This window comes from Ovis canadensis, chromosome 3 (assembly GCF_042477335.2).
Source record: "Ovis canadensis isolate MfBH-ARS-UI-01 breed Bighorn chromosome 3, ARS-UI_OviCan_v2, whole genome shotgun sequence".
NCBI classification, from domain to species: Eukaryota; Metazoa; Chordata; class Mammalia; order Artiodactyla; family Bovidae; genus Ovis; species Ovis canadensis.
Window position 1 is genome coordinate 160,283,816 of NC_091247.1, and position 17,863 is coordinate 160,301,678.

A 17,863-nucleotide genomic window follows, 5' to 3' on the forward strand; every position below is an offset into this window, starting at 1 on the left:
TAGATGTCATGTCCATTCTGTAGATACAGAAACTGAGGCTCAGAGAGGTTATAATATAACTTACTAAGGACAAACAGCAAAAAGATATACTGACTCAAATCTCAGGCTGTTGGAGTGCAAAACCCATGGAAAAATTAAGCTACAAATTTCTTCTTTCTTCCTAAATTATATGATAACTTTAAACTTGAAAACTATCACTAACAACTAAAAATAACAAGAGAGGAAAGTAATGATCACTGTAGTACATCCAGAAAGTAAAAACATTTACCTATTAGCTAATGTCTGTTTTACCTGGGTTCACTCCTTCAGCAGAGGGTCAGTGACAAGGTTCAAATGGGATTCTCACAATGTCTATAAAATGTTGAAAGGCTTTTTAAATTCTTGTTAAGAAGTAAATCAAATCTGTAACCTAAATCTTAGGGCACTTTTAAGACATAAATCTTATATTTCTGTGTGAAAAATCAAAACAAAACAAAATCTTAAGATCCCATAATTTTAATTTTGGTCCTAGGATCCCGTAATTTTAATTTTGGAAAAAAATAAAACTATTATTTTCCCAATGTAGTAAGTGAAGATAAGACTACCTTATTTTCCTTTGAGTAAAGCTCATGTTTAAATATCTTGCCACTGTATTTAAAAATGGTTATTTCAATTTTCACTATAAATTATAATTTTTAGTTGGTTACTAGTCTGTCATTTTGGAAAGTTAAAGAAACTTTTATCCCAGATGTAGTAATGTTAGGAATTTCTAAATAAGTGTACATTTATAAAAGCCAAGTCTAGCCCATTTTTACAATAGAATATAAAATTATATACCATGAACCATTTTTCCTTGTGTTTTGTTTTACATTCTAGTAATTTAATAAAGGGTTTTTAAAAAAAAAAAAATCCCTAACACAAGAAAGAAAAGCTCCATGCTTGTAAAAGAATGCTCAATTCTTTTGATTTTTTTTTTTTCTTTCAGCATAGACCTATACAGGAAAAACATTCCTGAGATGAACATACCATCTAAGACATCATGACACTGGCTTCAGATCTGGGGTTTCCATGAAACTAGGGCTGCAGGGCTTACTTTGAGGACCACCGATACAACGTTTTCCTTACTGGTTTTTTAAGTCATCAAAATTGTTGAGTGTTTACAGAGTACTCGGCTAAGTAAAATATTCATTCATTCAACAATTACTTACTGAGCACCTACTCATGTGCACTCAGTCATATCTGGCTCTTTGCCACTTTATGGACTGTAGCTCGCCAGATACCTCTGTCCATGGGATTCTCTAGGCAACAATATTGGAGTGTGTTGCCATTTCCTTCTCCGGAGGATCTTCCCGACTTAGGGATCGACACTGTGTCTCCTGCCTTGGCAGGTAGATTCTTTACCACTGCCCCACCTGGGAAGCCCTTAGCACCTACTATATTCTGGCATTATTCTAAGTACTTAAGACATATCTGTGAGTAAAATCAAGATCCTTTCACGGAGCTGCCATCCCAGCAGGGGTAGAAAACAGATAAAACACAATGAAAATAAATAAGAAAATTATATAGCCTCTCAGAAGGTGATAAGTATACAGGATGGGGAAAAAAGGTAAAACTGAGCAGAGCAAAGAAGACTGGGAGTGCTAGAAGTAAGGGCTATAACCTTAAATAGAATGGTCAAGGTAAGCCTCACAGAGGTGACATTTGAGCACAGCCCTGAAGGAGGAGAAGTTGGCTGTGCTGCTCTCTGAAGGAAGAGCTTCCTGAACACCTGGGGGAAACAGCCAATGTGAGAGACTGTTGTTGTTGTTCACTCAGTCATGTCCAACTCTTTGTGACTCCATGGACTAGAGCATGCCAGGCCTCCCTGTCCCTCACTATCTGTAAGATATGTAAGAGGTGAATACACTAAAAAGTTCCTATTCCAGTGGTAGAGATGGAGACAAGTAACTACAATGCAAATACTAAAACTTGAATATGAATAGTGTAGATAGTTAGTTCAACTGCTCAGTCGTGTCCGACTCTTTGCGATCCCATGGACTGCAGCACGCCAGGCTTCCCTGTCTATCACTAACTCCCAGAGTTTACTCAAACTCATGTCCATTGAGTTGCTGATGTCATCCAACCATCTCACCCTCTGTCATCCCCTTCTCCTCCCGCCTTCAATCTTTCCCAGCATCAGGGTCTTTTCAAATGAGTCATTTCTTCACATCAGGTGGCCAAAATATGAATAAGAAACAACAAAAAGAATATACTTTTATATCTGGAAATTTACAATTGCAATATTTTAGGACAGACATTGTCTGACATGACCTTTCTTTCTTCCTTTTAGCGAAGTGAAATCCTTTTAGCCAAATGTTATACTCAAAATAGCTCTCAGAGAGTATTTGGTTGAATGCTGAACACAGAATCAGAGTGCAGCCTCTGCTAGTTTGCTCTGTGTATTTAATGTCATCCCTTTCAGACTATCGATCATCACTCTCAACCTGGACTCATGTGCAAGATACTCAGTGGATGTTCTTTGGTGATGAATTTTTGACAGGCCTAGAGAACAAAATCCTTTGGCCAAACATTTACCCTTTGGAAACATTTCAATAAGTCTCCCCTTCGAAGTATTCTTGTAGGTGGTAGCAGGAAACATCCATAACTAAAGAAAGTATAAAATTAGGACCTTGACTTAGTTTTCATTTTTTAAAAACATTCTTAATTTTTACACTCAGGTTCAGTTTAATTTTGTCGGTCTGCCATGTCCTAAATATAACACAAAGAAAACAAAAAAACTCTCTAGGTCATAGGAATCAGAAGGTAAAGATCTTTTTCTTTTTTATATGTGAGAAAAGGCATATCTTTATTTCTCATAGTAATAATCGCATTTCATGCCTTCTTGCTGTTTTTCTATTATACTTCACATAAGACGGTTCTACAGATCAGTTTCAGCTCTATTCTACTGATGCATGCACAGAGTTCTAATTAACATCAATGGACATTATAAGCATGCCAAGGCAACACAGCATTTTAAACTTCTTGAATTAAACAAGACCATATGTTTTAGTGGTGCATAGTTGAATGATAAAATTGGTCTTCTGGTTTCCATACTGAAGGTTTGAATAGATAAACTAAGAAAATATTTTCAAGGAAGTTTTCCTTCCAAGTCTACATATCCCTATAAATTCATCCCTACTCTGATCTTTCATCTGAATATCCTCAGTACTCATGCATTTACTCCGCAGGGTACTATTTACATGAGCTAATATAATATTTTGCGATTATTCTCAAATATCTTCAGTTGTTTCTGCTTTATTTTCCCAGATTATAAATTCTTTGAACACACAAACTGTTGAGCCTAATATTAATTCATACTTTCTGAAACTATTTATTAAACATCTACAGTGAAGTAAGAACTGTGATGAGCACTGGAAAATTAAAAATGAGTAAGTCAAGGCTGCTGCCCCTAGGGGAACACATACTGTAGCAGTAAAGATAAGAAAAACAATCAATACAATGTGCAGTCTTATAGGAAAAATATATGTAAAGTTTTGTGTCAAGAGACTTAAGAAGACATTAATACTGTTAAACTTTGCCCACCAACATTGACTAGGTCTGATTATAACTGGGATATAGAAAACTCACATTATTTGTAGAAACAGCATCTACAGGGTCAGCGGGCCACAGGAGATTCAAATAGGGAAGAGAACTCTATGTAAACAAGCTGATAAATGTAGTGTGATCAAATACATACAATGTCAAGATGGTAATCAGAGTCTTTCATGTCAGTGGGATTAGCTAATTTAACAAAGTAAAATAGCCAGAATAAAATGTATATTCTGATTTGGAAGAGGAAAAATTGGGCAGCAGAGAAATGAGGCAGTTTTAAAATTAAAAGGGAAATATGTCAGTGTTTTCTCACTGCAAGTCAATAGGAGTAAATGTACCTCCCACAACATCTAAAGTCTATTAAATGATTTCAAATTCTAGCCTTTAATAGTAAATAATCTGTAAGACTGCATGATTTTCCTGAGAGGAGACAATGGAGAGCTTTACCACTACATTTATCCGATGATACATTAACCACATTTTACATTTCTATCTTTACTTGCAGGTTACAAAGTTTTAATTGTTGAATTCATGTGTAGTAATCATTTTATCACTGTTCTCTAAGTGTATTAAAATGAACTAAAGAGTACTTATCAATTCTTCCAAATGTAATGCCAATACCAAGAGCAATGACTTTTGTATTAATGTGGACCGTGAAGACTAGAGTTCAGGGAAATATTTCAAACATGTGTTGATCCAGAAAGCATTTTCTTACTTACAAAGCATCTGAGTAAAAAGAGGATTTTTAAAGGCACTGCCATCATCAAGTGACAATAATGGAAGAGAAAGTTACTTAACTTCAAGTCTAGCTGATTGCAAGTGAAACATCTGACAAAGTTAGCGTTCCCTGGTTTTAATATTTTTTTCCAGTATGGGTCTTCAGTAGAACATCATAGCCAGTATAGAAAAAAAAATTAAAAACAGACAGACTCATTTCCATTCTACATTTCACATGCAATCAAAAAGACTTGCAAAAAATAGTTCTCTCTCTCATCCTCCCTCACCGTCTTGGGAGCAAAGACTGAAAGGGGAAGATGAGAGGTAACCACCCACAAAAAGGATGGAAAGGAGCCTTCTCTTAGATTACCATGCAGAATTTTATTTCCATGTAACATCAAGTATACTTTTTTTACAAAGAAACTAAAATCTACATTGTCTAAGAGCTCAGCTTTGTAAATGTCTAAAATTACATTATCGCCCAAATCAAATTTAATATCTAAATTAATTAAGCTCAATAGACAGATAAGTCTGCAATTGTCACTCAATGAACAGCTAAATCTGAGTCTAGCTATACATGTATACAGTCCAGAAAAATCTAAGAGATTCTGGAGAAAAAAAAAAAGTCAAAAAATTTACAGTTTTCTTTATCAGCCAGATAACTTAAGTAAAGGCATTAAAGGCATAAGACTTCTTCTGAATTATTCAATATCTCCTTAAGGGACAGGGGGATAATTTCAATAATCTTTGCATCCCCAGAACCTTACACTGTGCCCAGAGAAGAGTAAGTACTAAATAAACGCATGTTGTATTTAAATATTTATTCAACTCTCCATTTTAATTATTGCTATTTAAATTTTCTTCCTAAAGATGTTTTCTAAATGACAGCTCAGGCTGTTTCTTAGAACTTAGTTTAAAATCTGCAATAATATTTGCTCAATAAACGAATGAAATTTTTTAAAAATAATGGACTAAATTTTTAAATTACTACTCTGAATCTTTTATTACCTCTCTAGAGTTCCACTCTCAAGTCTTTTATTATGACTAATATTCCATTAATTATCTGAATTTAAGACTCTGAGATTACTTAATTCAGCATTCTGCAAAACATATCATGTGAAACACTGGCTCTGGAAAATAAATGCTTACAGGTAGTTCCTGTTGGGGGGTGAGAGAAGTTTCCACAGTCAAACCAGATTAGGAAAATCTAGGTTACATGGGCTTTAAATGAAGAGTTCGTCCAGACTTTCTTATGCCAATGTCCATTATTGAATATGTGGTATTTTGACACACCATTATTTTACGCTCCACTAGAAAGGTGGAAAAGAATTGTCAATCAAACCAGAGCAATACTTCCTTATCAAAATGATTTGTATGTTGCATCCTCATTACCAAGATGGTGAAATGTGAACACAAGTCATCTTAGATGTGGCAGCATGCAGTTTCTCCACATGAGGATGGAATCCATTTTATAGGCTATTAGTAGAACAAGTGTTCATAATTTGGGAATTGATAAACTTCTAGTCCAAAGCCCTCGTGAGGAAGAAAACCAAGGCCCAAAGATGTTGCATGACCTGGTCACACGCTTGGCTAATGAGAGCGAGCTCCTGTCTGCAGCTTTCCTCCTTTAATCTATTCATTCATTATATTCCTCTCTTGAACCAGAGCTCTGTTGTACATTAACATGCCCATCTCTCACTAACCTACGTGCCCACAGTCTGTTCCCACTCTCCACACGGCCACCCTCTCCTCCTAGAGTCTCCTGCTAATTATAACTCCATCTCCTGCATTCCTTCAATATCCTCCAGAACTCTCACTGCTTCAAATCCTAATCCAAGAAGTTCATCAGCCATTCTGAGCAGAAAGATGCACAACGCTTTTCTTATTTCTTCTACTCCTTCCTTCAGTAGTAAAGCAAAGGAGGAAATGTTTATATAGAATCATAAAAACATGAAGTATTTAACTCCCTTTATTCTATAGATAACAAAATTTGAACCCAAAGTAGCCAGCCATCTTTCCAAGAATGTATATTCCTTAAAAACAGAGCTCACATTACTTACTATGTGGCATTATTTGGATACATAAGATGATGCTACTTATTCATCACCATCCATTCATTCAACAAATATTTACTGAGTACCTATTCAATAAGTGACAGATGTCAGAAGTCTAGTTGCTAAAACGGCATAGTGAATTAAACAATCAAAAAAATCTCTACCTTGCCAGAGCTTACTATGCAGGAACCATAAGTTTTCCTGTAATAGAAATAGATTTTGATGATCAAACCTATCAACTTTCCCAGACTTATTTGATGTCCCACCTCTGCCTTTTTATATTTTTCCAGTGTATTCTCCCTTACGGCCAGGGATTAAAGTTGAACAGAATGAATTTCTGGGAAATGTCAAGTAATGTTAACACTTGAGGGTAATATCTAATTGTGAACAATTTGACAAGAATGTATTTCGTTCTAAGTTTACAGATGAGGAATAGGAATAAAAGGTACAAAACAGATTCTGGGGCCAGAAGACAAGTTGGTGGTAAAAACAAACTAGTAAATGTAGATTATGCTTCCAAACTCATTCTTCATCGATACCAAAAACAGGATAGCAAACTCCGAAACTTGCTGTGATGGTATCTAAAATTTGCATAAGAAATATTGATCAAAATGGAATATACTATGAACAGCTGTACCATTCTGTGAGCCACTAAGCATTTCTGTAACAAAACTAAATCTTAAAAACTATAGCTATAAAATTTGGGGGTTTATTTGCTTGCTTAAAATTTAAATAATCTAGCAAGTTAGATTAGCAGTACATTCTTATTTTGCAATTATGCGGTTGACTACAATAAATATATCTACTGTTGAAGGAAATGCTTACCATAGTAGTAACCGAGTAAATTTAAATTCTATAAATGTATATCTCTTAAAAGTCACTTAAAAAACTAATATCTTTGTCATTTCATGGTAATTTTTATAATATCCATTCTAAAGTGACTAATACAATTGCAAATATAAATGTAAATATAAATGTAAAAAAAAGAGAGAGAGAGAGAAACCAAGAGAATTCAAATAAATGGGGATTTTAAAATGTACACCCGTGGTGGATTCATGTCAATGTATGGCAAAACCAATACAGTATTATAAAGTAAAATAAAGTAAAAATAAAAAGTTAAAAACAAAAAAAATTTCAAAGGGTTGATTTCAAATGAAAAGGCACAAAAATTTAGATAATTTGCCACTGCATCTCAATAAAATCTATTCAAAGCATTTTAAATTAAAATATATCTAGGAGCAGTCTCTCAGAGCTCTCTGAGATGCCACCTCCCAGCTGCAGGTCTCATTTTGCCCCAAATAAAACTTAACTCACAAAAAAAAATATATATATATATATGTATCTAGCAGAAGCAGCCATGAGAGATTCAATCTCTAAATAAAATGTTTAGGATGAAGCTATAAACTAGAAAAGACTGACAAAAATTCATCAAGTATCTAGCCACATATTAGTAACTCCTGGTGAACTGTCATTCACATCCCATTCTTCATTAAACACGTATTTGCTGAAAGCAAAAGATGGCTTGTTTTAATAAATCCTTCTATGACCTGTTAGGTAAATTTTAGATAAACATCTAATAATTCTACCTATATGATTCCCAAAAGTCCGTGTTGTCTCAATAAACTAACTGTAAAATTATCATTTGTTTTCAGAACTTAAAATATTTCATATTCAGTAGTCATTGTTAATTAGAGAATTTTTCAAACAAAATTAAAACTCTTTTGTGTGCATGTCTATTTTATCTGTTGATACTAGATTTTGTTATGTATTTTATCATTATTAATGTAGGTGAAGAATTTATTCTATACTTAACAAAAAATTAACAAATTCCACATTTAACAAACCATATGCCCAACACCTTATTCATACATATGCATTTATTGTTCTATAGCAATTTAGCCTCATGCACAAATGATTTTTAAAACTCATCTAATAATTAGATGCTGTACAGCAATTTTTCAACATTAACTAATACTTTATTATATCACGGAGTTATTAAAGTACTTTGTTTTAGTAAAGAATATAGCTGTATCCAAGTACTCATCAACATTTTAAATATAATTTTTCTTAGCTTCCAAAAATATTTTCATTCATGCAAGAAAGGACTCATGCTTAACAGTCAACATGTTAAATTAATAACATTTTCAAGATTCTATAAAAATTCAAAACATAGCAAAACAAAATGTGAAATTTTCTTTAATTCTTGGGTGGTCTGCTGAAGAAAATTTAGCTATATATAAAACCATAAATTACTGTTAAATCAGCTATTTGGATACAAGATAAGTTAATTTATGAAAACGTGTTTTAGTTTATAGAAAGTCTACACATGAAAGACAATTTCGATGAGATGTTCAAGCAGAAGGAAGTTGGAAGCCTGTTGAAAATGGAAAAAGGTTTTGCACTCCACAAATATTGTTTGAACATAATATAAGCAGAAAAAATTTGTGGCTTGTAAATCCATGTGTTCTTAACTGAATATTTTTAACATGCTTTTGTTTAAGTTTTCACAATGCACCTATGTGCTAATGATATCAATACCCTTTCAAGCTGTGAAAGAGTGTAAACCTAGTGCCATCTACTGGGAGAAGTGGATGCCATTCAATCAATTAATTGCAAATTTTGTGAATTAGGGGAGCTGAAATCTGAATGTCTTTTTTTTTTTTTAAGAACTCTTTGTTTCTTTAAAAATAAAAATAGCCCTCCACAAGGCATTTTTAATTTAATCAAATTAAATTAGGTAAGATGAACATGTAAGAATGTGAAGCCAGAGAATAGAGAGCATTAAACTGAACTTGTGGGAGAAAATTTCATTGGTGACATCAATACAGAAATTAGAAATAATGCGCTCTGATTAGTGTTTTTGTATTGGTTTCAAATGTATCTTTTAGAAGACAGGTTCTGAATCTGTGGTCAAATAGCCCTCAATTACAAGTATCAGATATCTAATAAAAAAAATCTTGAAACTATATGAAAACTTGCATAGGTGCACATATGTTTCTTCTAGGTGAACATATGTTTCTTTTCTTCTGGGGAAGAAAAGTCATAACATTAGTTTATAAAAAATTTTTTTAGATTAAAGATGGTTCATGTTTTCATGATTCAAAATGGTTAAAAAATAAAAATAATACAGAAAGCCAATCTATTTGGTAGGTGAGTAGCATACCAATGACTGCAATTATTTCTTTACAATAAATATAAAGAACGTCAGGTGCTATTAATGAAATATTGCCAGCTCAGACTTGAATAATATTACTTCTTACTTATGGATATTGCTTTGGTACATATATGTAGTACTTCCTCTTTACAAATGCAGAACTTTAAGTCCAAAAGACAATATTAATTTGTTCCAGAGAGAAGTGACCAAAAGAACCAGAGTTCTTACTTCTCACGGTAAGTTATTTGTTGTTGTTTATTTGCTAACTCGTGTCTGACACTTTTGCAACCCCATGGACTGTAGGCTATATAATATGTACTTATTATATTATAGGCTATAATATGTACTTATTCATAATATCTATAATTTGTACTTATCATATGTACTTATTCCTTTCCTCAAACAGTTTATCACCAAAACTCAAATTGCTGGAGAGAAAAAGTAAAAGAAATTTTGGATAATATACTTTGAATATGTGTTACCATTTTTTATTGTTATTTGTTTGGCTACAATGTGATTTATTCCTAAGAAATCTACCATATTGTATCAATGCAATTAAGTGAGAAAAGAGAAATTGGTTTTTTTACAATATTTTCAAAAGGCACCCAAACTATGAACTTTAATTTAACCTTCCCATTAGATTTATTTGAGGCCAAAATAGTCTTAGATAAATTTGTCCTCTCTGTTATAGCTATCACTTCACCTACATGTAAACTTTCCAAATGTTTATTCATTCATTTAACAAATATTTATTAAGTGCCAGGCACTGTGCTAAGCTCTGGAGCCACAGGCCCCTGATTCTTGGAGAGCCCTACTTAACCAAACGATAGTCCTACTTACATACAGCATTTGCAAAGTATCTGTCTTTAAGACTTCTAATTTCTACATTACAATATTATGACATAACACCTTTACAAACTGCCGTGTGGCTGTTCAATTCATGGACTATTAAACATGCCAGTAAAGTCTATAAGAGTAACAACCACATATTACATGTATGATGTTGGAGAAAAGCACAATTCATCACTGCAATTAGTACTACTTAGACAAATACTCTCGCTTGGCTGAAAACTACCATGATATCTAGTCTAAGTTACAATTTGACTTAATTTTTATCAAGCACTGAAACTATGTGTAAAATTGTGCTTCCTAACCCTTGCTAAGATAACCCCTTCAGTCCTGATTTAGAGGAAAGGAATTCTAATGTTCAAACATGGAAAATATTTCTGTCCTCCCACCACAACCAAGCAGATTTTTCTGTAAATTCCCAGCCATTAATTAGTACCAACTCTTAAGATCTGATTAACCCAAAGCCAAGTAAAAACAAAACAATGACAGTTCATAAAATCACAGAATTTCAAAACTGAAAAGATTTTCTAATTTAAATTTCTCATTTAAAACATAAAGAGACTGAGCTCTGAAGAGGTTTACTGGTATGTTCAAGGGCACACAAGTTAATGATAGAGCTGTGGTTAGTTCTCTGACTCCTATTCCAGTGCTCTTTTTCAATACATAAAAGAAACTGTTATAGGAAATTAAGAAGAGCTCTGAGAGGAAAAAAATTACCTTTAATTACAAACATGAGCAAACCATAACTCAGATGCACTTAATAAGCTCTAAATTGAAATTATGCCTATTTAAAAATAAGAAGAAAAGGAAGTCAAAGCTGAAAAATGATAGATCAGCCTTCTGGGATATGGCCTTCATACAGGTCAATCCAGTTATAATCAACTTTAAGAGCCTGCTCCAATTATTTTTCAGTTCTAGAATTATTTCGTATTGAATAATACCTAAAATTAGTAGGGTACTGGCTAGGGAGCAGAAGTCTTTTTGATTTACAGAGATTTTTGTTGTAATGGGTTTTGACCAGGGAACAGTAAATTAAAGAAAGACGTCAAACTTTTACCTTAATTTCCTGTATCTCCAAATTTGGCCTCTTCCCTCTCTACTTGAATAAAGTAATGAAGGCTAGAATTCCCATTTCAATTTCATTTTCCTTTTTCAAAATTTAAATTGTTTGTTTCACATTATTGTTGAACTTAGCAGTGTCTTCAACATAGCTACTTTTCTAACAGTAAAATTCTATGAATTTGAGCAGGCTCTGGGAGATAGTGAAGGACAGGGAAGCCTGGCCTGCTGCAGTCCATGGGGTCACAAAGAATCGGACACGACTGAACAACAAAAGTAAAATTCTGTCAGAGAAATGGACGGTAACAAAGATTTTGTTGACACTGAAGTTATAAAATATGTGCACACTGGAAATTTCATAACACTTTAAAAAGTACAAGGTCCTTGAATGGCTAAGCAATTATGGATACCAAATCATTTATCAAAGTAAAATAGGTTTACAAGCCCTAAGAAAAAAGACAGAGTCCCTCTGAGCAATCATTAGTACTAGATAGTAAGAATAAAAGAAATGTGTTGTATGTTTACAGGACTTGAATTCTGGTTCAGTGGGATGTATGAGTAAAATAAAGAGATCAAAACAACAAACTGAGATGGTTATTTCTAAAATATAAAGTGCATTTGTGGCTCCGATTAAAGAAAAACAAGTTAAGTGCAATATGGGATGTATTGAAATACTTTTTTAAAGTCTATTTTACTAGAAAAACACAAAAAATACATATCTATATTGATACAGATGTCTACAATGACCTAGTGAACATTTACATACAGTGCTTACTATATGTCAGCCACTGTTGTAAGCATTTTTCACATCCTAAGCTATTTTGTTCTCACAGCAACCCTTTCAGGTGAGTACTATTATTATTCCCATTTTACAAACAAGGAAGTCAAGGCACGCAACCAGTTAAGTGGCAAAGCTAGAATTTAGATGTGTGGAATTCCAGAATTTGTGTGCTTGAGCATTGTGCTATAATGGTTACTTCTTAAAAATTATCATCTTTGTTGAATTATCTTTGAATCATTAGGATATAAAAATTTTAAGACACATATTTTGATGAAACAATTTCATTATGAAATCTCTTAACTCTACAACTGTCATATCTCGAGTGATACCATGTTAATTAATAAGTTTCCATAAATACTTAGCCTCCTTAGTGTACAACAAACTAATGTTACAAGAATTATGCTAGTGCTTTCGTACCTGGGGTTTTTTCCCAGTGGAAAACATGGTTACATATTAGTTAAATAACCTGCATACTCCAATTATGTGCATGTGTGCTCAGCTGCTCAGTTGAGTCTGACTCTTTGTGACCCCCATGGACTGTAGCCCACCAGAGGTCTGTCCATGGGATTCCCCGGGCAAGAATACTGGAGCAGGTGGCCGTTTCCTCCTCCAGGGGATCTTCCCGACCCAGGAATTATTACACATAGTTCATAGTCATGGAAAAGTTTCACATAGCACAGAAACTACACTGGTTGATGCTCTCCCTCCAGCTTACATACAATAAAGGAAATAAAACTTGTCAGTTCTGTAACTTGAATTTTTCTCTTATCCATACCCCTTCTTTGCACACCTACTGTAACAATCATTGTTAAGGCTCTCCATGCTCCATGAGTCCCTCCAGCCTCAAGCTCTCCCAACATACTCAGTGGCAGCAGTATAGGAACATGGCAGGTTGAGAAGCAAAGGTGTCAGGAAGAGTGGTTATGGACTCCAAGCATTAAGCTTTATTGACCTCTCAACACACACAGACATAAAAGCTATTTTTTGAAATGGACAGTGTTTACTATTCAACTATAGCTTCAAGACAAATGCCTTATCCTCACTTCTAATTAAGCTGCCATCTCTCAACCTTCTCTTAGAAATATCTGGAACCAGCCCGGACTGTCCATCATACTAAATCAATAAACCTTATAAATGTAAACCAAGTCATTTTACTTCCCCTTCATCCCTTCCCTAAGATTTAAAATTTTAAAAACATCATATAAGGCACTTTACGATTTGTCTACCTTTCTTTCTTATCTCTTCTAACTTGCCCTCACCCACCCAAGCAAGCCACATTAAATAACTCGTATTTCTTTGAAGATACCTTGCTTTTTCAGGTCTTCATGTATTGCCCATACTACTTCATATGTCAGAAACATCCTTCCCCCTCCTTGGACATCTGGCTAACTCTTGCTCACAGTCTGAGATTCAACTTAAGCATATCCTACATGAAGCCTTTCTTAAACTTCAGAGACCTTCCCTCCCTTCCAAAAATCTCTTCCCCTAAGCAAAGAGCTAGGACCATCCTCTGCATTCCCCTAACATCCGAGGCATAAATACTTTAGTCTTATCACCACATGGTTCAACGGTCTTTACACAGTTTCAGCTCCAGCTTGTGCTTGTTAAAGAAATCAGCTTGATCTTATTTATCATTGTATCCTCACTGCTTCACACAATGCCTGGCACTCATAGTTAATATTCAATGAATATTTAATGAGTTAGAATGAAATTCTCTATATAATATAGTAATAGAGAAAACTAAAAGAAAATAAAAGTAATATTGATAATAACGTTCACAGAAAATATCTGGCCATTGTGACTTTCATAACAAAATTATAATGTTAAACACAGGCAAATAGTAAAATTTTGGACTTTTATGTCTCTCTTGTTTAAATGCTTAAAATCACATTTTTAAAAAGACTGGTTGGTGGTTCTAATTTAAGAACCAGTTAATACATGCTATAGTAATTCTCTATATTTGGTCATTGTTAAATAGAATATCTTTTCTTTGCAAGTACAATAACTAACTTTATTACACTAAAGTTGTTCATTTTGATTTTTTTTCTTTCCTAAAGGAATGACCACATGTGGAATGAAAAGCATTTTCATTTTCCTTTAACAAGATGAACATCTTATTTTGTGTGATTTGGGGTGGTTTCTTATCAAGACTGCCAGCCTCTTATGAACATTATGATTTTCAGATGGGTAGTGTGCATTAAAGAATAAGAAGATATCATGAAATATTAGTGACAATTATATACTAAGCAAGGAAACTGGACAATGTTTCCAAGGGTTGTAAGGATTGTGGAAATGAATGTTACTCTAAATAGAGTGGTGATTTATAACCAATTTCCGTCTTCAAATTAGGGCCCAAGTAAAAGAAAATGAAATTTAGCAAAGCATTGTGGTGTATCATTTCCTGCAGCAGAAACACCCCCCACCCCAGACCAGTGCCCTCACTTAGAACAGCACAAGCAGCAGCAACCTGAGGGAAGCCCACAGGCTCGCAGGGCAGCTGGCTGGCTCTTTGTCACCAAATGCAGCAGGTTGAATGCAGACATCACTGTGATATCTTCACCAACAAAACGAGAGGCAAAGAACAGGGGCAAAAGCTGAGTAGGAGAAAAAAAGAAAACAAAAACAAATTAAAACATCACAAATGTTAAACACGTTCACTGCACAATTGATGGTTACGGTTTTATCCGGAACTGAACATACACACACAGTGCTAATAAATTGCAAATGCCTATTTTTCAGATGGTGAGCTTACTTTCAACCCAGGCTTATTTATATCTTATGAATAAAATACACACTATATAATAGTGTAATCTGTGAACACGTTTTGCAAGAGGTTGGAAAAAGAGACAAAGTTTAAAACAGTTGAAAGGAATTAACATTTACTGACTTCATACCAAGTGACAGGAACTGTCAGGGGCCAAATACACATATATTGTGTCATTAAATTCTTAGAATAAACCTAGGAGGTAGGTTTTATCACCCAATGTATATGTGAGGAAGCCAAGGCTCAAAGGTCCAAGGGCACAAAGCAAACAGCCAGTGGGGGGAAAAAAATTAGAAAGCCTTGTTCTATCCAACTAGAAAGTCCCCCTCTCCTCATACCACTTTGCCTTCTTCCAGCAATTATTTGCAAATCTGAAGAAGACTGCAAAATCCTGTAAGATTAAGAGATTTCTTTTGTTAGAGTTTCATACTTTTAAAAAATAGAGAGCCTAATAACCTAAGGACAACTAGGAGGCTTCACTGTAGAAACAGCGTTACATTTGAAGACGATATATCGACTATGAATTTTCATTTGATTTTATGATTTATAATTTCTAGATCAATTCTGTAACCAATATTCACAACCTAGCCTTAAAAGGGGTATAAATAATTTTTAAAGTTTTCGGAAATGAATCATGTGGAACTGTGTGAATGCTAAACTTTAAAGAAAAGTTGTTAGGATTTTCTTTAAAGTTTTAAACAATCTTTCAGTCGGTAAAGATTAACTTCAAATGAAGGTGGAAATACTAGATGAATAGTAACTTCCCATATTTTATTTAAAATTAACATTACAAGTGCCCTTAACCACTAAATGTCCAAAAATGGATATAAAATTAACGTCTCGTTCATTTCCTGACCCTCACGCCCAACTCCCTCTCCCCCCAAATAAAAGTCTGTTCCTGGTTTCTCCTGACCTCCTCAAAGAACAAACACATAATAAACAGTAATATATTTGACCAAATCACTCTGGAGTATATCTGACAGAAATCTGCTTGTATTAACATGCCTGAACTCTGACTTCTCCAAACTAAACTCACTACAAAACCAAAACATTTTTGTGTTACTAACTGGAGACAAAAAGGAGGAAGAGGGAAGGTAAGTATCACAATGCACAGCCTGAAAGAACCATTAAACATAAATAAACATGTCATTTGCACGAGTGACTGCAGAGCAGGGGAAAGAGAGCATTCCTTTGGAGCAGACTACTGACTAATAAAAGATCAAAGGTCTATACCTCACAACACTATAAATAAAAAAGTATTTTTTTCCCTGTGGCCTTCTCTGTGAGGAGTAAAGTGTGCACGATGAATGTAATTACTTAGCAAAGCTGCGGCCTCATTGTGCTCCTGCAGTTGACCATAAAACGTCTTCCTATTCTGTTTCATCAACTGCTGTACCAGGCGGCCTGCGCGCCTACCGATGGCCACAGCCATCTGGCTTGTGTCAAAGCCAGCGCACAGGAAGAAAGGGAGTGATGTCACTCTGCAGGTCAGGCAAAGAACAAAGATGCATTCTATAATTAAAAGCTGAGGGCCTCAAATACTGGGGGCCCTTCAGCATGATATGACGGCGTGATTTAATGTTCTTATGCTTGCCTTTATTTCTACCCAAAAAGCCAGGGCTCCATCTAGTGGCAAATTAGTTTTGCCCAGTTTTTTTTTTAAAGAGAACCCATCTGTGTTAGCATCCAACAAAGCAGAATAACAAAGTGACTATTTCCAGAGCAATCTAGCCTTTTTAACAAAAAGTACAGTTTGTCACAGTGCCCTCCGTCCTCAAGTCCTACAAAGCATGCCCTTTCATAGCTTGGGATCGTGAGGATAACAGCCAAAGCAGCTAATTTTGCAAAAATGCACCAGGTACTAGTCTACCCTGAAAAAAATGTAGCTGAGATGGAAAGTGAGAAACATTTCTAAAGAACAGATACATGACGCTGGATGCCTTGGTGAAATCAAACTCATAATGTTGTACTCCAGGAAACAAAAGTATCCTAGTTGATATGGCTCTAAATGTGACACCAGGAGCAACTCATCTATAGAACAGAAAATGGAATATTTCTACGTCAAACGATGTAACAAATTTAGTTTAAACTAACGGTTTTCCATTAGTTTCTCTTAGTTTATGCTTGCAATACATGAAGTAAAATATGTTGACAAACCAATCTAAACTGCAGAATATACTGGATGGAAGACGTGATATCATAATGGATGGGTGGGTTCTATGAGATCAGACTGCCTGGGTTTGAAGCCTGGTCCTGCCCCTAAGGAGTGGTGTCACCTTGGCAAAGTGGCTTACCCTCTCAATGCCTCCGTTTCCTCAACTCTAAAATAACAATTAAATCAGTTAATTGGTTAGAACCACTTGGAACAACTCCTGGCACATAGTTTATGCTCACAATCATTAGCTCTTACTAGTATTTATCTATTTATTTATTTTTTAATATTTATTTATTTGATGGCATTGGGTCTTAGTTGTAGCACACAGGATCTTCAGTCTTCATGGCAGCATGTGAGATCTTTTTAGTTGCAGCATGTGGGATCTAGTTCCCTGACCAGGAATCGAACCTCAGACCCCCTGCATTGGGAGCTCAGAGTCTTAGCCATTGGACCACAGGGAAGTCCCATCTTATTAGCATTTAAATGTACAAATATTTGTTTTTATTTTAAAATTATATGAATCAGAAATTTCTAACAGTTCATTTATACCCAATGATATTGAGCCTTAGTAGGCCATTCTCTAAACACTGATTCTGATTTAGGCCAGAAAACTTACTACTCTTGGATTGATTTCCATGGTAGGATAAAGATATTCTAAGCTTGGCAGCTGGTGAAACCCTTGCCATATGACAGGCAGTATTCTAAGCACTTCACATTTATTAGCTCTTTTAATCCTTAGGACATTAAGAGGTACATATTA

The 17,863-nt window shown here is 34.6% G+C and overlaps 1 protein-coding gene across 2 annotated transcripts in view; it reads right to left on the reverse strand.

Annotated features, from left to right (window-relative positions):
• Positions 1 to 17,863, reverse strand: part of MSRB3 (methionine sulfoxide reductase B3) — a 183,466-nt gene that overhangs the window by 127,940 nt on the left and 37,663 nt on the right. For both annotated transcript variants that reach the window (XM_069584718.1, XM_069584719.1), the window contains exon 2: positions 14,652 to 14,778. In XM_069584718.1, the coding sequence (XP_069440819.1) occupies positions 14,652 to 14,727 (76 nt within the window). In that variant the 5' untranslated portion in view covers positions 14,728 to 14,778. The remainder of the gene's footprint in view (positions 1 to 14,651; positions 14,779 to 17,863) is intronic.